This window comes from Tilletiaria anomala (genome assembly GCF_000711695.1).
Source record: "Tilletiaria anomala UBC 951 chromosome Unknown K437scaffold_64, whole genome shotgun sequence".
Classification (NCBI taxonomy): domain Eukaryota; kingdom Fungi; phylum Basidiomycota; class Exobasidiomycetes; order Georgefischeriales; family Tilletiariaceae; genus Tilletiaria; species Tilletiaria anomala.
Window position 1 is genome coordinate 26,208 of NW_013546958.1, and position 19,196 is coordinate 45,403.

Consider the following 19,196-nt stretch of genomic DNA (forward strand, 5'->3'; position numbering starts at 1 on the left):
CTGTGCCTACTGTTAGCTGCACGTGCGCCTTTCTCCGTGAGAGTCAACACTGAGGACTAAAGTCTGAAACAATACTAATCGAACAGTGGGCTTCAACTAAATCCACCGGAGGGACTGTGGCTTGAGCTGCAGCAGAAGAGCAGGATGAAGTAGCAACAAGGCAAACGTGATCGGTGGATGCGGGCATTGTGGGGTGTGGAATACATACACGAACCTGATTCCTACCCCAAAAAGCGCTACAAAGGGTGATCCACCGAAAAAAGCCGACTGGGCTCGTTTGTGTGTGGTAACAAATTTTACACGGCAGAGAGACGGAGATGGCAATGCAGCAAATGTACACACGACTGAGAATCTCGCGGCCTGCCTTGAATCGAGGCTCTTGAGCGCTTGAGCCTCTTGGTGCTCCTTCGACAGAGCGTTCATTACATATTGACGAGCATTGATGAGTACCCTCGTACTGCGTGTGGACGGATGATCCACAAAGCGATGGACTGGATGAAGGCACATGCATGCGGCATACCGCAAACAGATCGATCGCATGCCAGCCCCGCCGGTCAGAGGTCGTCCCCACCTCGTACTGGATCAGCCGGACAAGTGGTTCGCTTCTTGCTTCTGAGTGGTGCCAATCGCTGAAACTCAATCACCACACCTTGATTGTCGCATTTTGCCTCTGGCCTTGCTAAAGGGCATTCGACTGGCAAGCCCCGAACGCTCGAACCGTCCGCGCTTCACGCCGAGGGACGAGAGCGCTCATTACTTCGAGCCGTGAGTGGAAAGCTTTTTTTCGGTTTGTCTCACGGCCTGGGAGCCTTGTGTCTCGTGGCAAAACAAAGACAAAAAAGTCTCAGTTGCCCGTGACCCACTAGCCCGAAACCACAGAAAAGTCGGTCAACTTAGGTGGAGTGCCGCAGAAGGTCTAACAAACTGATCAAACAAAACCGAAAAAGAGAGAGGGCTAGTGCTCTTACAGACTGAAGCGATTCGGTGAACTGCCTAAATAGTAAGAGATTCTCGGAGGCCCCGATTTTCGTGTACCACCGGTGGTGCTAGCGTGGTGGGCTTCGCTGTTCTCGCCTCTCGACAATTGCCACGTGGCACACATGTCGCACCCTGCTGAGTGCTGGCTGGGCTGCTGGCTTCTGACAAAGTAGGAGTGCAAACTCTCACTGCTTAGCTGTTCTCAGCCATCTCACATTGGTTCTCGTCTTGCTCATCGTCGAGTTTGGTTGCAGTTGTGAGTCAGATCAAAATGCGAACAGGTCGACGGCAGACTCCATTCGCCTCATATGCAATGTATTCTCGAACCTCGACACAGCTTTGTGACATGCACAGCAGATGCGAGCTTGCTAGCGCCGATATACACACATGACTGCACAATGCATTACCATCACAGGTGATGCGGAGTGTACATCTGAGCTCGATGCTCAGGCTCACTTCTCCCAAAATGGGCGACGCCCGAGCCGACTTGCCTTGACTCAGGACGTTGCCAAAAGGCTCGGCATGGCTCCACGGCATTGTTCGCCTCTTTCTGTGGTTGCGACTTGCTTGGGATGTTAGGGGGTCGAGATTGTAAAAGCAAACTCGCGTTGTGGGCCACCACCTCATTGAGCACCGCCTCCCCAGACTGTTTTCGAACATCCAGACGTGCCATGCATCGACAGAGAAGTGCACAGTGCAACACGCTGCGCATCCCTCCCATTACTCAGTCGCGGTAATTTCTCCGCTCATCTTTAGGCATCGTGCGGACATAGGTGGAACGTCGCATGCGGAAGCATAGCCTTGTCCTTCGATGTTTTGTCAGAGACTCGAAGCGTTCTGTACCGCAGAGCAGCGGGGAGCAGGCCGGAATGACACCAGCAGAGGATGAGCAGAAAGCACTCCCGCGTCCAAATGGGAGCGTCCGGCCTTCAGCGCATAGTTGGCGCTCGCGAATCAGTGGGAGCGGCCGAGACAGGAGAATGGGTGACGCGAGGGCGAGGAAAAGCACAAGTATGGCCGATTGCTACAAATTCAACGAGGCCACGCACACGCACATCCCAGCTGGTTATATCTTGAAGGGGACGACATCCTCGTGGTGATTGCGACAATGCTCAATTCAGATGATCGTCACCCTACCTTGGAGCTTGAAGGATGCTCTGGGTAGCGATGAGCAAGAAATGCTGATGGCCTTATAGGTCACAGGAGGAGACTGATGTTCTTGAGGAGGCCAAAATGTGGGACTGTGTCGACCTGTATGAGGCATGATGCATGGCTCATGAGACTTATTCAGGCTTGGGCAATGGGGTTCCCGCGCATCAGATATCGTGGTCAATCACGCGTGCGGGTAGCTGACACTGACTGCAAATTGACTTCTGGGTGAGGCGAATGCACTGCGTTGCGTAGCTGCGACGCTCATTCGTGTCCTGCCCGAGAGTATCTGCAACGTGTAGCCGCCCGTTGGAGCCACCATGTAGACCAGAAACGGGACCTGCGCAACTTGCAAAGCTCAAGATTGCTCTCCGGATGTCATCGATTCCACTTGATATATCCGTACTCCACCATCTGCAACCATTCACGCTCATATAAAAGGCAAAGATCCGTTTGATCAATGCTGAAGTTCGAACAGTGCTGGCGTGCTGAGGGCGGAAGCCTGAAAGTTTCAGTTAAGGCGTGAAAGAATCCATGTTCCGAACGACATGCTACGGGAAGTTACATGCGCTCTTGTCAGCTCCACGGCTGTGGCCCGTGGAAGCCTGTAGCGCTGTGTCACTCCGACATCGCAGGATGTCTGATCCCAGTATCGCTGAGAAAAGGAGCCCTCCCTTCGATGAATATCTGCCGTGGTGGAGGCATCCTGTCCGGTTGGACGGCCCTTGTAGTAGAAGCCTAACAATGTGCACGGTCATCGCGGCTCTGTCGCAGGTCTCGACCGCACATGGCTTCCTCTGACCTCGTATGTACCAGCTAGGGGAGCCAGATAGAGTGCGTGTGTTGAATCATGGCGATGAGCACGGTGCGATGTAAACGGCTTTTCATGACCAACGACGCGCAAACGTGCTCTTTTCGATACCAGGGCAGAGACCCAGGGGGGTGGGGGGGGGGGTTTGCAAGGAGGGCTTGAGCGCCTTGACCAACGACGTCACGACGGCTCTTGCTTGCCTCTCGCATAGCCTTTTTTGCCTCGTTTACGAAACGCGACGTATCAAATCACTACCAGCGCGTCGCTCGTCACGAGCCGATGCGGACTCTTCATTTTCGCGCAAGAGACTGCGGTTGTGCGATACGGCTGCAACATCTCGAGTTTCCAAAATCGCCGCTCTATCCACATACCACAGCGTTCGAACAGCATACACGAACCTGAGTGGGAATGAAAATCTACTTTGTTGATCAAATTCGATTTCTCAGTCAGCATTCTCTGCTCTCGCCCAGGTTTGCGCCTGGGCCGGCTGGTGAAATCGGGCAGTGGTCGGGAGTACTGACTCTCGATCCGTCTGTATTTGCCACTCGACAACCTAATGTGATCCAGGTTGTACGAACTACGACTTGCCAAGGCCATACATTGCCTCTGGCCTATGCACCGCCTGTGCTGCGTATCATAATGTCAGCGCGATGAAGTCGCACGCATGTGATGCAGAAGAGCCCACAATTGGGAATTAGCCGCCATTGTTCTTTTCATAGAGTCGTATACAGTGATCGTGATTGCCGGAGAAATCCGGCTCCTTCCCTTTCTACCTCAGACCTCTGCAGTGGACTTTGAGCTTTTGCGCGCAAGATCGAGCGAGTTAGAGTAGTGGTAGAGCGAGGTTAGGAGCCATAAAGCGTCGCATTGTTGCAGTCGAAGAAGAGTTTTGTTGGAGAGCAAACGTTCCAAAGAGCAGACTCATCAAGCCTATCCTCAAGGTGAAGAAACAAAAGGGCTGCAAGAAGTTTTTGCCCAGCGTGGCGGCTGGATCCCTGCTGAGCCACTGATCCGAGCGGCTCTGCACGGCCACAGCAAGCACAGTTCCTGATGAAGAATGTTGTGACGTGTGAGTTGATGCGAGTAATATAAATGCGATCTCTCCTTCCAACGTCCCAAGTCCACAACAATGAAGAATCGCCAGTGTCTCGTAGTCACGCGACTGACGGCTCCCGCCAGATTTTCAATGTGCGACCATGCGAGCAGACGTAGATACGATGCATCACAGAGAAGCAGATAATGCGACGGCACTGCGGTGGTGCACTCGCCGATCAAAATCACCTATGCTTCGTCACTTCGTCTGGCTGCTGGCGTCTCGAGTTGTACAATGTGCAGAACTAAGCTCGTCATATGCGCGGCCTCTCTGTCGTGAATATTATTTCGTGAGATGAGATGAATCGAAGGCAGTCTTGGTTGATCTTCCAGTGGATTTCCGTCTCTCGACATGCGTCTATGTTCATCGTTTTCATGCTCGCCCGAGCACCTGGGCAAGAATCGACTACGGCGCATTGCCTGACGACGACCTCACCCCACCCATCTCGTGATTGTCTGTTCCTCATGACTGCGAGGAACGAGTGGAAACGACCCAAAGCGCACGTTTAGTGGTGGCGGTCTGGTCTCAGACGGTGGACCTTGACGATGTTTACGCACAAGTTACGATACGACATGATACCACAAGGCGCGATCAAACGATGCCAAACGCGAACGCGACCCCCCAAGCTATGAGCACTAAGTCGAGGCGTGGCTTTGATCAAAATCAGATAAGCATAAGCGTACACACGTCGCTCCAGCATCTGCTGGAGGGAAGTGGGCTGTAGCCTGTAGGATACAGGCTGTGGAGAAACGGGGAGGGGTGACGCCTGTGGGCATCTCGAATAAGGCCAACGTGCTCAAGGAGATAGACACCCGTTTTGCGTGTGGGGGGAGAGAGGGCTACGTTTCACCGTCCCTGGCGATGCATGGGGAAGCAAAACCAAGCTCTTTCTATACTAGCCTTTAGCGCTAGTCTACGATGCGTTGGTGGTTGGGCAGACAAGAAGAAGACATTGGCAGGATCGGCGGCCGTGTTCGGGCCGAGAAAGAGAACAAGATGCTGGTTCACCTCACAGAGTTGGGCTGGAAGCAACGACCGCCAGAGGCGATTTGCACGAGGGGCACAGGTCAAGTGCGACAAAATGGCATGGGCATCGATTCCACGACTTGGGCCGCGGCCGCGTGCATCATCAGCGGCACCAGCGCACTCTTCCCGCCTCCCTTCGCCACCGCAGCGTCGCAATTTCCCACGCCCACAAACAGCGTCAGCATCCAGATTATGCTCTTCAAGCAGCAGCAGCAAGCACTCCGTCCTTTCCTCCTCCTCCACCCCACCTCTTCTTCGTCGTCGGCCACACTCTCGGCAATAGTAGTAGTGGTAGCAGGTGTGTCGGACAGGGATCACGAGAGAACTCAGAACGGAACGAGATCGGGGTCGGGGTTTTGGCGAAGGAGCAGCCTTCATGCTGCTAGTCGGCGATCACTGCAGACGGCAGCAGAAGAAGCGGCACACGCATTACGCGTCGTCGTACACCACAATCGTCGCCAATCACCACTGCAGCTAACACACATCACGGTTCACACTGGCAGCTATCATACACCCCCTCCTACGCGTACGCAAGAAGAAGAAGGAAGAGAGCGAGGAGGACGGCAACGGAACATAGTGGCGAAGAGGAGGAAAGAGCGGACACGCTCCATTACGACCGCGACAAGCTTCTCGCGCAACAGACAGTCTCACCACCGCTGTCAGTGCTGCCGAATATCCCTGCCAGAGGTCCTCTCCAGGCTCTACCATTCATCGCGAACAGCAGCCACTGCCGGAAGCAGCAACAGCAGTAATCAATAGCAGCAACCGCGTGAACACCACTGCTGTGAGTACGACTTGTACTTTCTCCCTGCTCGTGCCTTGCAGATGCATCTGGTAAACCCCAACTACGTGTGATGCTAGAGTCTCCCATGTCTTCGCATCATGGCTGAGTCCACTTCATCTGAGCTGAACCTGGCCTTTGTCTATTTCATTTGACGCAGGGGATTTTCCTTTGCACCAGGCGCAACAGCAACTCTCGTGGAACGCGACGACACCTCGTGCACACACTGTATCGTCGGGTCCTGCGACGCCACTGGTGCAAGCTGTATCCTCGTCCTACTTGACGCCGCGCATTTTTCTAGCAGCACCTCCAGGCAGCTGTCGTCGCGGTTTTTGGCTGAGACCCGGAAGCCATCTGCGCCTCGATACATGGTCGTCGGCATCAAGCGACTTGCTCTGGCTCGGACTCCGACTGACCTTCCCAGCGAGCGGTCTGCCGCCCGGGAACACAGGCTCCTTACCGCATCCCCCACGTTCGCCGAGCAACATCTTCGGCAGTCGCAAGTCCTCCGGCCTTGCATCAGCCACGGCCCCGTCTCCGCGTAAGACCCGGTCTTCAAACAGCACTATATCACCCCAGCAGCGCGGCTGGCGCGAGGAAGACTCCCATCCGGCGCACAAGAAGGCGGCAATAATAGGAGAAGCAGTAGCAGAGGCAGCACATCAGCCCACTTCACCTCTGCGGACACTCACGCCATCACGCTTCGACACGCGCATACGCTGAAGTTCGTCCGCAGGCCTGTGCAGACTAGCGTCGCGATCGTTGCAGACAGCGACGCCGGATCACCGCTACGCGGCTGTCCAGCACATCTACCCAAGTCTGCCGCGCGCTCGAGCGGGCTCATCCACTTGGGTTGGCGAAGACAAAGCAACGCCTCTGTAAAATTGACGGTCGAGCGCTTGGAGCGTCAACGCTCATCAAGGACACGCACAGACACAGGCTGTCGTCCATCGTTCGAGCTAGACCACCCCCACCGCAGCAGCAGCTCGCGCGATTGCATTTGTCAGAGCATTCGCAGCAATCTCACGCGCAATCAGCAGTGCTATCACTCATAACGACGAAGGAGGTACAGCGGAGAGCTGGGGCAGACGAGGAGGCGTGGGGCCCGAGAGAGGAGCTAAGGATAAGGGGTGTGCGCTCCTCTCCTGACGCTAGTAGCGGTGGCGGTGGCGATCAACAAAGACGGCAAGAGCGATTCAGCTCGAGCCTATTCCAAAGCGGTGGTGTGTTTCCGTTCAGCCGTGCGAGGAACAGTCTCAAGCGGTCTGGCCGCTCCAAGGCATTTTTTTCGTCTTCCGCCACCAAAGGAGGGGATATCAGCGAATGCTACGTCGACGTTGGCGCTTATAACCGCAACGCGCTCGACGCCGCTCTCCCATCGTCGGTCTCTGCTCCTGCCTTGGTGACCACACGACCCTCTGCTGCAGCTGCAGGCGCGTCTTCGTCCGCCAAGCAGCAGCAGCAGGCAGCTTCGGCATCGCGACTGCAGTACGACAGTGTGCATACGAATAACAACACCAGCAGCGAACGCTCTCGGCTCCGCTCAACCACTTCGAACCGCCCCAGCACTACAGGGAACACGACCACCACCGCTTCCTCGCTTCTGCCGCGTTTGTCAAGGGCAAGCGGAGGAACGCAGCGCTCCGTCTTAGTCCGTGCATCTATCAGCGACAGCATCAGCATAATCAACGGCGCAGCGGCTGGAAGTAGCAGCAGCAGCATGGCAGCCGCTGTCGCGCCATCGTCCGGCTCCGCTGCGGCGGCCCTGCAGACACCGGCCTCGTCGCCGACGCGCGGTTCGAATCTCACAGGTGCGCCCGGGCGCAGCCTTTCGCTGTCTAGTGTCTCGCACGCTGCCAAGTCGGGCAGCAGCATCCCGACCGTAGCTGCGAGTGCGAGCGTGAGTGGGAGGATCTCGTCGAAGTTCTCCGCTCGCCCACGCCGGACGTCCGCATTGCCCACCTTGAGTGCGTCCAACGGCGCTGCCGCGGCAGCGGGTGAGGTGGCGCCGAACGGAAGCCTGAGCAACAGCAGCAGCAGCAACACAATCGGCCGCTCGGCGGGCTCGCAGATCGTGCAGGCCGGCAAGCTGCCTGTGCCGATTGCCACGCCCCTGATGGAGGAGGGCAACAACTGCCGTCAGGTGAACGATGGCGCGTGGCGAAGCGTCGCCTCGGCGCTCCAACGCGCTCAGAGCAATGCGTCGCTGCAGTCTGCTCAGGCAGTCTTCCCGTGAGTACCACGAACTTGTGAAAGGGGAGTAACCCAAGGTATCTGATTCTGAATGACGTTGTGCGCTGTCTTGCCTTTTGTTCGCCCGCAGCTCGCAAGACCCAGTACCTGCTTCGACCACGCCCACCAAGAGCGGGCCTTTTGCTAGCTTCCGAAGGCTGATGCGCGGTTCTTCGAGGGCCAAATCAAACCCGACACACCCGGCAGCTGCAGGCGTAAGGCAAGTGTCCAAACCTTCAGAGTTCGGCGTGCTCGAAGAGGACACCAACTTTAGCGATGCCGGCTCGGCCCCTAGCTCCTCGATCGGCTCGCGCAAACGGACTAAATCAGAGGGTAAAGCGGGCATGATAGCCAGCAGCTTCAAGGCGCGAGATCCACCCAAGATACCGTCATCATCATGGATCGTACGTGCTGCCGGACCCGAATCGAAGGCACTGCAAAATGAGTCCGAAGGTTCAGGGGAGATAGGTGGAGACAAGGCGGCAGCGCTCGAGCACTCATATCAAACGCTGGACGCTGCGATGGAGCGTGTGCAACAAGGTTCTTCCACGTTCGACGGCCTGCCGTTTTCTTCCTCGACCGGGTTGCTCCGGCCGACCAATAATGATGAGCAAACGCGATCGCCACACTCAGCGGCTTTTGGTTTACCCGCACAGGATCGCTCACTTACTCTGCAAGCCTTGCAAGCATCGCCAAAAAGAGCCGGCAGCTTGGGCTTACGGCCTTTGAATGCTCTTGATTCGGCCGACGAGGAAAGTCTCCTGACTCATGACCATCGAGCGACCTTGAAGCGCCAGCCAAGTTCGTCCTCCGCTTCATCTTTCCTTGGCATGGGCCTTGCGATAGGCGCAGGTCCGAACGGCTCGACGGAAGTACTGGGCAACTACTCATCCGGTCGGCAGCCATCTCGCTTACCCGGGTTCGAAGCGGCCCGCTTCATCTCGTCAAATGTTCGGCCTGCACAGTCAGATGGAGCACAGGCCAGCATCCCAAAAATGTGGCAGCCCGTGGACACAGCCGACATAAGGTCATCCCATGAAGCCAGAGACGATGACATGACTCCCATCCTTCCGTCTACCAACCTGTGCGGAGGCGTCCAGGGTTCCGTGGCAGATACCGAGCCCACCGCGTCGTGGCGCACTGCAGTCTCGTCCATTGTCAGCTCGCCGGACACGGCTTGCGCGGCTGCTGCGGTTGCTCCACTTGCTTCCACTTTTAGCGCCGGAGAGAGATCTAGTCGGTCTCTGGAACTGCCGCCAAGGTCCAAGGTGGAAGAACCGCCACTACTGGATGTTTTTTCGAACCTCGAGCGACACTTCCCTTCGACCGTATCAAGTGATGCCGACAGCTCCGCATCGATGCGGGCTGGTATCGAGCGCATCACACGTTCGCCCGCGATAGCTGCAGGACCTTCTATGGAGCCCATGATGTTCTCTTCCTTCGCCACAGGCCCGCATGCTAGTGGGCATGATATGGGTGCCACACCCTACGGATCGATCAGCTCGACGTCGCAGGCTCGCAAACGAAATACTTTTGGTGGAGGAAATGAATATTTACCTCGCGCCTACGAGCCGCCTCCATCGTCCAGCTATTCCTCCAATCTGCGCTCGACTCACAATGACGAGCTGTCCGTGTCGGAGATCGAGAGTAATTTGGCCATCATTGAAGCTGCTCTCAATGACAACAGTTTTGAGGGAAGCTTCGATCCAACCGTCCTTAGGCGTCGACTCGGCTCTCCGGAGCAGTCGTTCAAGGTCAGCTCCGGTCAGTCGAGGGTTGCGACTCTGAACACCAGCTCTCATACCCTCTCGCCAGAGAGAATCACACTTCGACCTCAGTCTCACTATGCCATCGCACACGCAATTCGCGAGGTACGGAGGGCAATCAGCTCGCAGCTTTCTGGACGTATTGACGAGAGCGCAGAATCCGATGTAGGTGCAGTGACCGATACCGAACCACCAGAGTCGGCCAAGGCTCCTGTCCGACGCAGAGACTTGAGGGAGACAACACCTGCTCGGGCAGCGCGGTACCGACAAGAATCAATGCGCGAGGTCGAGGAGACATACGGCCGGATGGTGAACCTTGTAACGGCAAGTGCAGGCATTCAAGGATCTCCCATCCCCATACAAGGCGAGGTAAATCAATGGGGATGCAATACACGAGCGATCTCGGTGCTATCACGAGGTCCGTTGGCGCCTGGTGAAGGTCATGACCTCATCGCAAGTCCTCCTTCCAATGCCACTCAACAGAACACAGCTAGCCAACCCGCTTCTCCAGTCGCCGCAAGGAGGCGGAACACTGCACCTTCCTTTGACGAGAGTGCGATAGATCCGGATAGATTTGATCGCTCCCAGGAAGATATCGCTGTGCACACAGAGGCTGTCCACTCGCAAGGCAGTCATGCTGCGCTGAAGCGCAGCTCTGGTGGGAGTGCTTCTAATAGAGGGACCTCGAGCACGTCGCCCTCTCTGGCAATCAAGATGCAAGGCACGCCTCAGTCGTCTCAAGATCGAGCGGCTGCTGAAATGCACCAAGCCTGCCATCCCACAGACCAACGGTCAAGTCATTCGCAGCCGCGTTCTAGTCCCGAGGCGCGCAGAGCTTCCTTCGATCGTTTGCAGGCTATGATCCACGAGGCGCGCATTCCAGAGGAGAGCATCCCTTTGACTCAGACTCGCGCACAAGAGTCTACTGGAAACGCAATCTTGAGTCAAAACATATCCTCGAGCCGCGCCAGCTTCCAGCGTGCTTCACCGGCTCCGCTAACCTTGACTTCTGTGCTCCGACAGTCGTTTGATAGCGCTGGAGGGCACTCGAGGTTTTCTGCGGAAAGGGGGGCACAGCTTTCGAACCGCTTGAGCAACACAGAGCTATCCGTGCGCGGTTTTCATCCGATCGTCGCTTTAGATGATCTCGCGGACGTGCAAACGGTCGGCACCTCCATTCTAGGATCACCCCTGTCGTCACACAACCTCACCATCTTGCAGCGCCGGCATAACCTCGAAAAGAATAGTCTTCTCGATGCGCTCGAGCGAGCCAAAGGGGAAGCGGACCAGTACCGGCAGCAGAACGAGCAATTGCGCACGGACCTGCACCAAGAAGTCGCTCGGATGTTGGAGCTGGAAAGAGCATATGAGATGAGCTGTTCACGGGAAGATGAGATGCAGAGCAAGGTAGAGAAGCTAGAGGATCAATTACGAGCGGAGCACGAGGCGCGCATTGACCTGCTGGACAAGCTTGAGAGGATCAGCGCCCTTTGGCCTGGGAACAACGATGGCGCTGTCGGCGACGACTTTGCGCGGATGCTGCCATCCACTGGCCACTCGGCGTCGGGTGTTACTTCTGGCGCTCCTGGTCCGTCGACCGCGCCGTCCTCGGCAGGCGACACTTTTCAGCGCGATGCCTTGAAGTTGGCAGCATCTCGCGAGCCCGCGATCGAAGCAACCGAAGTTATATGCGGTATCGACGATACTGGGCCTGTCACTCACCAGTTTGAACCGGTAAGCGCACCTACGACTCGAGTACGCGTCTCACGACATATTTCGCATTCGCCCATCTTGACAACTCGGATCTCAGACGATGACATTCTCATTTCGTCGGATACCTCTGATTACGATGGCGATGACGGCCCAGATCGATCTTTGCAGCCGAGAGCTGGCAGTCGCTCCGAAGGCAAGGGAAAGGTCGAAGCAAGGGACACGTTGCGGTCCTACCCGTCTGAGCTTGGCTTGCACATCAATTCGCAGGAGATGAGCTGGGGCAATCTCGTCGATGAAGCACCGCCTGACGAAACGACCGCGCCGGATGATAGCATCATGCTTGGTCGCAGGCCGACGCGCTCAGAAAACAGCAGCATGGGCGCCAAGGAAACGAGCAAGCCCATCCTTTCTGTTGAGGCTGATGCTCCATCAAGTGCCAGTGCGATTAGCAGCGGTGCAGTTCTTCCTACAGCGATGCCAGCGCCCGCGGTTGCACCGTCAGCCACTGCGTCGCCGTCCGCACCAAGCAAGCATCGCTCTCAGCTGCCGCAGCTGGCTGCGCCTATTCCCACAGCAAGTGTGGTGACTCGCACGGTATCCTCTAGTTCTGTGACGACTGGAGAGACGCGACGCGTGCCGGGCTCGCTGCCGTCTTCAAGTCAAGGCAGCATACGATCTGTTTCGGGCGGGCAGCGCGCATCTCTCATTGGGGCGAGCGGCATTCCCAAGCCTGCGAGCATTCACAGCAGGATGGGCTCGGGCGGAGGAGGCATGCGCAAAGTGTCAAGCGCAACGGCTGCAACGGCCGATTCGAGCTTCACTGCCCGGTCGAACTCGCCAATTGGTGGCTTTGTCGCGGAGAGAGGCGGCAAGGGCGGGCATTACGACGAACGCCGACCCGAGGGCTACAGCGCCGTTGAGGTGCCTGGTGGTCTGAGGGAGATGTTGGCGGATGACAGTACGGAGGAAGCGCATCATTCATGACAAGAGAGCACTGGGTCGCTGTGGACTTCTGTACTTTATTTGCAACATCTACTCGCACATTATGTTGCCCGTCTTGAATGGAAGGGCTTTTAGTCATATCATGTTTGGAGCTGTGTGGACGCGGACAATTCGGAACCAAATGCACCATATGAGGCCTCCTTCTGCCGTTTGGTACAGTGGTCACGTGCACATGAATTCACCCGACAACAGTCAAGCTCACACTGGGGTTTCTTGCTGGCATGATTCAAAGATAGCCCTTCCGATCGCTGAGACTCTGAGCGGACTCCGGAGGAGAGTACGTGACCGAAGAGTTCGAATGCCATTGACTGTCTCCAGTGTGATATTCAAGCACCTTAGACCAAGCTCGCGGACTCACCACCGTTGTCGGACCGGAGGCTGAGCTAGGCAGAGTTACGACTTTTTTAAACTGCGAGACTGCAGATGGACACTCTGGCAGGTGAAGAGTGTGTGCGATCGTCGCCGACAACGTACAGCGTACGAAGACGAGATCGAGATCGCACATACCGCTCACCGCTCGTTTCGATGCTGTCCTGCACGGCAAAGACCCAATCATGGGGATGGGGATCGGCTCGAGCCTTCGAGTCCTATCTTCCAAGGCCGGGCGGATGGAACGATCCAAATACATTGGACCCATCAGCTAAATGCGAATCTTCTGAGATGAAAAACAGTCCATTTTTAAAGTATCCCAGGTGGCCAAAATTTCAGAAGATCTCAGATGCGCCTTCGAGGCCTAGCATTTCACGATCTCAAAGCACCTAGAATACATGCCAAGTGATCTCAAATGCTTCTCCTTGCAACGCATCCCAGATGACTCTGCTGATCCGATGTATTTTCCTCTTTGAGCAGCAGGCTTGCCGGCTGAAACGCCGCGTCGTCCCCGATGATCCAATCTGAGACCACCCTTAACGCCATCTTTGGATGGTTTCCCTCTCCTTAGCAGTACACATACGTGTATCGGTACAAGTTTTAGGAACAAGACGGCAACATTCACGAGAGCATTCCGCTCAGGTATGGGACCGGCGTCATGCTGCATGCGTACAGCCCGAGAATGGCTACTGGCGCGACCGGCGGTCTAACGTAATCAAGGGCTCTTGCATTTCCTGGTCGGACTGGGAGCATTGCAGGGCTGAGATGAGAGCGAAGCTGCACCATATTCAATCGATGGGCCTTTGACAAGGTGAGTTTGTGTTGTTATGCACCTTGCCTTGTTCTTCTCAGCGGCCGCGGCGACGACTGTTGTCTGGACATTCGCAGTGACAGCTTGTGCTCGCATTTGCGCTCACGTGTTCGCTGCGGTCTTGGCCGTGGCTTCTATACTTGTGTTCTTCCTCTTGCCGTCGGCTGCCTTCTGGAGCAGCTGTGCCTTTGCTAGCCTTTTGCGTTTGTTTCTGTAGCAGTTGCGCCTTCTTCAAGCTGTAGCCATTTCTGCTTCTGTGTTGCCGCATGCCCTTTTACAAGCAAACGTGCTTGTTTGGCCGCTTGAATTTGTCCGACGATTTTGGCCCACATTCTTGCTATCTCAGCTTTATGCGCCGCTTTAGCTGCGCTCGCTTGCTCCTTTTCACTTGCTCATCTCTCCGCGCACTCCGCTCGATCCTTTTCGCGTAGTGCAGCTGCTTCGGCTTCCCCTCTTGCTTCCTCGGCGCGTTGCGCCGCTTTCTGAGCTTTTTTCTGCCGTTGCTGATCGGTAATGCTTTTCTTTCTTGCCTTTTGCGCTGCTTTTTTTCGCGAAGATAGCCAACACTTCCCGGGCGGCCATTTCCTTACACTGCCGTGGAAGCAGAGTTCACTTGGATACTAGCTGTGCTATACTTGCTCGGCCTGGCAAGGCTCCGTAGTGCTGTTGATCTTGTAATCCTAAATGGATCATCGCCGGGTTGATCATGTGCAACTCGCCCGCGTCATGGACGATGCCTCAAGAAGGTACCGCATGCGCACGTTCAATGGTTCGAAATGTTGCCCCGTTCGACTCAGCCCGATTGTATAACCCGCGCACATGTTGAGCATTTTCACCTCCAAGTCGGTGTTAGACAGGACAGACTCGGCGGTAGACATCCAGCCCATTGCGATAAGATCCAGGCATTCGCACAAGCTCTCGATTGTGCCGGGTATAGCGCTGTGGATGTGGACTCCATTCACCCTCGGGCGCCAATGGAAACTGCACGATATGGAAATAAGTATCAGTTGCAGAGACCTTTCCCAAGCTTGTGACCTCTCCTTTTAGCATCTTCGGAGGTATAAGGGCGGTTCACTGCGTCGGACAAGTCCAACTCTAACCCTTATTTCGTCCAGCAGCTCCTCGATATCCACCATGCCACCTTCCTCTTCCACCATTATAAAGTCAGTATTTCTTGTCAAATGCTCAAATCGCGCCTGGAAATGTGTGGCTTGTTGCTCCAGCCATGAATCCGGCTCTGGAAGAAGCTGGTCGTCGCTGCCTACACTGGTCTCCCTTGTATCGCCTCTCGGCTCAGGTCCCACTTCCTTCTCAGACGGTGCAAAGAGGCGCGCTGCATGGACGTTGCAAGCGACTTGATGCTTGCTTTACCTATAGAGGGATTTCAGTCTTTGTTTGTTACACGCAGACGGAGGGGAAGCCAGGATATCTGCGACATTGAACGCATGGCAGTGTGGGCGGGGGTGAGTCACGGAGGATCTTGAACTCTGCATTTGGGGACGCTCCCGTGGGTACGCCATCAAGGAACGTGAGGTCATCCATGGCGAATTAGCTGCAATCTTTGCAGTACTGGGAAAGAAAGATGCTAAAGACCACGAGGAGTGGGGGAGTAATGAAGCTGAGAGTAGGCAAGGCTGGGTTGGCTCCATTTGGGACGATGTCAGACATCGTGGGCTATCATAACCCTTTCGATTGTGAATGATTTCAGTTCATCAATCCTCTAGCCAAAAGAGTTGACTGAGTTGAGCGTTCAGGGGCCCAGCCATGAAAAGCGGGGGAAAGGCTCGTCAGTTCCGGGGCCTTCCTACAAAACGCATATGGATTATCCGGGTCCACCCGGCCATGTCAGTGTACAGAGCCTACAGCCCTATATCGTCCGGTCAAGTCAGTGAGTAAATAAATTGTATGTGAATTGGGTTGAGAAAAGCCCGTAAGGCGATCCTGGCTCTCCCCGGCCTGTCCCGATATCGTCTCATACGTTCACTCCGAGTGTACTGGACTATCTGCTCCCGTTGCCTCGCAATAGTGCCACGCAGGGCGAAGCAGCATTGATTTTTTGACACTGATCCAATGCCTGTCAGCTTGTTCGCTTTGCATGTTCTTGGCTTGCTATAAAAACGGGCGACGTGCAGATTGTAGAGAGGTCGTCATTTCAATGCTGGGTCGAGGTTCATACATGGGCCATCCTTTTTGAAAACACGTCAACAGGCAGCCACGTGAGCAGCTCCGTATAACGTACAGCAGCGGATAGGCTCGCTCGTGAGTCCTCTTATCTCCTTCATCCAGGACATGCCTTGGAATAGCCCGCTTGTTTGCATCACTGACTGCCTGACAGCTGATTGGTCATCCACAATAGAGTCACGGGCTTGCGTGCTCTCAAACTTCACAGCTGTCTCACCATGAACTTTGCCGCCTGCCCCTCACGCACTGGCTCGTCCCATCTTGATCTCTCCCTGGCTCTTCCGGACGATGACGTCGAGACAGGCCGCGACGGCAACCCAGGGCAGAACGGGCAGCGGCGGTGGCCGCAGCTGTTGCGCGCTCGAGACTCGGAACTGGCGAGCCAGCATGCGACGGAACAGCGCGCCAGGTGGAAACGGAAGGGGAAAGGGCCGCAGCGAGATCCAGACTCCAGTAATCCGCAGCGTCGCTCTTCAGACCGTCTAGAGGAAGGAGAAGAGGGTACGCAGCTCGCAGCATCGCTGTCGTCACCAGGTGCTCGCAATGATTCTTGGACTTTCTTGCTCGGCAAGGCATTCGGCAAAAAGGTCAGGCGGGGCATGCAAAAGACCGGCCGCTTACTCAAGCGACACTGGGTTTTCGTGGGTCCTGGTATGATATCCGTTGTTGCGTGAGTTGTCTCACTTTTGCTCTTCTATTCTCCGTAGCGCGCTAAACTTATCGAGGCCTTCCTCTGCGCTTTTCTCTTTGCGTGCATGGTTCTACAGCTACTGCGACCCAGGAAACTGGCAGTCTAACCTCTCAGCAGGCGCATCGTCAGGCTACAAGCTGCTCTTCGCCATCTTACTTTCCAGCATATTCGCTATCATCCTGCAGGTGCTGTGCGTCCGCCTGGGAATCGTCACAGGCATGGACCTCGCACAGGCGTCGAGGAAGCTCATCCTCGGTGAGCCGTTTGGCAACAGGCAACGAGGGGATCGCGATGCCGACAGGTTCTCGCAAGCAGCAGTAACGGGAGCAGAGGTAGGAGCAAGTGTGGGAACTGGCACGGATACTCATGCCACAGCAATTTCGAACCCAGCGGGATGGAATGGCCTACAGACGCGCCGACAGAAGGCCATTTGGTGCACGCGTCGCATAGTGCTATGGACCCTGTATGCGATCAGCGAACTAGCCATCGTCGCGACGGAACTGGCAGAACTCGTCGGCAGTGCCATCGCACTGAATTTGTGGGTTGCAGCCGTCTTTGTGATTGGATGCTATGGCACCAATGACTGACTTTGCATTATCGCTTCTCGCATCTTCTTCCTGCCTGTCAGGCTCTTCCCGGGCTTGCCGCTCTGGGGCGGCGTGCTCGTCACATCCGTCGACGTATTTCTCATCCTCCTCATCTACCAGCCAGAGAAGGGCACGCGTATATTCGAAGCTTTGATAGCTACGCTCGTGAGTTTGCATTCAGTACTCTTCTCTCTGATTTGAAGGCTCGAATTGACATTTTGCCATCTGCTTGCACTCTGTCCCTGATTTGGAAAGGTCGGCATCGTCTTAATCTCCTTCATCATCCTTGTAATACGCGTTAAGCCCGTTTGGACCGACGTGTTCGACGGGTACGTCCCCTCCGCCACCCTTGTGCAGCCTGCCAATTTGTATCTCGCCGTTGCCATCCTCGGAGCGACGGTCATGCCGCACGCCTTGTTCCTTGGCAGCCATTTCAGCACGCTCAACAGGATGGCGTACTTCCATTCCAAAGGGAGTCCTGATCATGCCATGCTGCCGGATACGAGCGCCTGGGAGCGTGTCGATGACAGAGACGGCGTGCTCGCTGCGAATACGGATGGCGAAGTGGACACACAAAGGCCGGGCTTCCGCGGTCTCGGAGAGCGCCGGATGACAAAGCTATTCCCGTCCATCAGTCTGCGCCTCTTTCGTACGCCTACCAGCGCCGCCACCGATGGCGAAATTGAGACAGCGAATGTCGGCGCGAATGGAGAGGACGATTGCAAGGCACACCCTACTTCTGCGCTTGCGTCCGCTTCTGCGCCTTGCAGCCCATCGGGCGGCTACACACCCCGCAAGCAAAGCAGTCCTGTTGTGCACCGTCTCTCGCTCGATCTGATCCGCATCCATCTGCCGCACGCAACGGTGGACATCATCCTCTCTCTGTTCTGCTTTGCGCTCGTCATCAACAGTCTGATCCTCATCGTGGCCGGCGCGGCCTTCTACCACGGGCAGAGGGCCGGCTCTGGCGCAGCAGGAACCGGGGCGGACAGCGACATTGGGGACTTGTTCGACGCATTTAACCTGCTGCAGGCGTACGTTGGGCGCGGCTCGGCGGTGCTATTTGCGATTGCGCTGCTTGCCAGCGCGCAGAGCGCCAGCATCACCGTCACGCTCAGCGGGCAGATCATCAGCGAGGGCTTCATCCAGTGGCGCATCAGCCCGTTTATGCGTCGCCTGATCACGCGCTTGCTCGCCATGATCCCCAGCTTGGCGGTCGCTTCTGCTGTTGGCAGAGGCGGGCTCGATCAGATGGTGAGTCCAGCTGGACTTGCATTCCAAATATGCGCTTGACCTCTGACGCGAAGTTTTTCATTGGTTTCGTTGTTCTGCCTTTTGTCATGGACTCGAATCCTGTTATGATTCAACGACGCACGACAAACAGTTGGTCGCATCGCAAGTCGCCCTTTCGATGGCGCTGCCATTCGTCACGCTGCCGTTGCTCGTGCTTACGGGCTTAAAGCGCGTCATGAAGGTCAACGAGGTGGCTGCTTCCCACGTGCCGACTCCGTCTGCGTCTACCTCTGCTTTTGAGAGCCAAGGTCGAGCTGACTTTCAATCACAGTCGCAATCCTATCAAATTCCTTCGTTGTCTCTGCACAGGTACGCAGAAGAAGGCAACAAGGACACTATACTGGACGGCGGGGCACCATCCGCGTTCGCATCGAACGGTGATGATCAGCTTAGACAGCAGCGGCAGCAGGGATTCCAAGCTCAAGAGCTTCAGAACCAACACAATGCACATGGGCACGTGGAGAGAACCGGCCTGTGCACCGTCGCATCTCCGCTGACAGCAGCAGCAGTGGGGGCCGCACCCTTATCATCAACGTCGGTGGCGCCAATCTCTCCGCCCAAGCGATACGCATACTTTCACAATGGCTGGGTCATCCGAACGCTGGCATGGGCAGTCTTTGGGGTCATCTGCATTGCGGACGTCTACGTCCTGTCCACCTCATTCTGAGAAAAAGAGCCAAGGTTGGGACGTCCCTGGTTCTCCTTGCCGGATT

At 56.0% G+C, this 19,196-nt stretch overlaps 3 protein-coding genes across 3 annotated transcripts; all 3 read left to right on the plus strand.

The window, feature by feature from the left end:
* Nucleotides 1–4,223: 4,223 nt before the first annotated feature.
* On the plus strand, nucleotides 4,224–4,995 carry K437DRAFT_257613 (uncharacterized protein). Its single transcript, XM_013386805.1, has 2 exons — nucleotides 4,224–4,499; nucleotides 4,589–4,995. Exons 1-2 carry the CDS (start codon nucleotides 4,331–4,333, stop codon nucleotides 4,753–4,755), a joined length of 336 nt encoding a protein of 111 aa, XP_013242259.1. The 5' UTR covers nucleotides 4,224–4,330; the 3' UTR covers nucleotides 4,756–4,995.
* A 2,455-nt stretch (nucleotides 4,996–7,450) lies between these two features.
* On the plus strand, nucleotides 7,451–12,655 carry K437DRAFT_154654 (uncharacterized protein). The gene is made up of 2 exons (XM_013386806.1): nucleotides 7,451–8,070; nucleotides 8,162–12,655. Exons 1-2 carry the CDS (start codon nucleotides 7,559–7,561, stop codon nucleotides 12,531–12,533), a joined length of 4,884 nt encoding a protein of 1,627 aa, XP_013242260.1. The 5' UTR covers nucleotides 7,451–7,558; the 3' UTR covers nucleotides 12,534–12,655.
* Nucleotides 12,656–16,511: 3,856 nt separating this feature from the next.
* On the plus strand, nucleotides 16,512–19,150 carry K437DRAFT_278820 (natural resistance-associated macrophage protein; the record flags this gene model as incomplete). The annotated part of the gene is made up of 7 exons (XM_013386807.1): nucleotides 16,512–16,582; nucleotides 16,680–17,141; nucleotides 17,232–17,355; nucleotides 17,446–17,707; nucleotides 17,826–17,886; nucleotides 17,997–18,444; nucleotides 18,575–19,150. 7 exons carry the CDS (start codon nucleotides 16,512–16,514, stop codon nucleotides 19,148–19,150), a joined length of 2,004 nt encoding a protein of 667 aa, XP_013242261.1.
* Nucleotides 19,151–19,196: the final 46 nt, after the last annotated feature.

Bases quoted from the DNA above. Each gene is read 5' to 3' on its own strand.
- K437DRAFT_257613 (XM_013386805.1), top strand. From the start codon at position 4,331: ATGAATCGAAGGCAGTCTTGGTTGATCTTCCAGTGGATTTCCGTCTCT. The intron at 4,500-4,588 runs CTGCGAGGAACG...ATGTTTACGCAC, and splicing joins TGATTGTCTGTTCCTCATGA to AAGTTACGATACGACATGAT.
- K437DRAFT_154654 (XM_013386806.1), top strand. From the start codon at position 7,559: ATGGCAGCCGCTGTCGCGCCATCGTCCGGCTCCGCTGCGGCGGCCCTG. The intron at 8,071-8,161 runs GTGAGTACCACG...GTTCGCCCGCAG, and splicing joins TCTGCTCAGGCAGTCTTCCC to CTCGCAAGACCCAGTACCTG.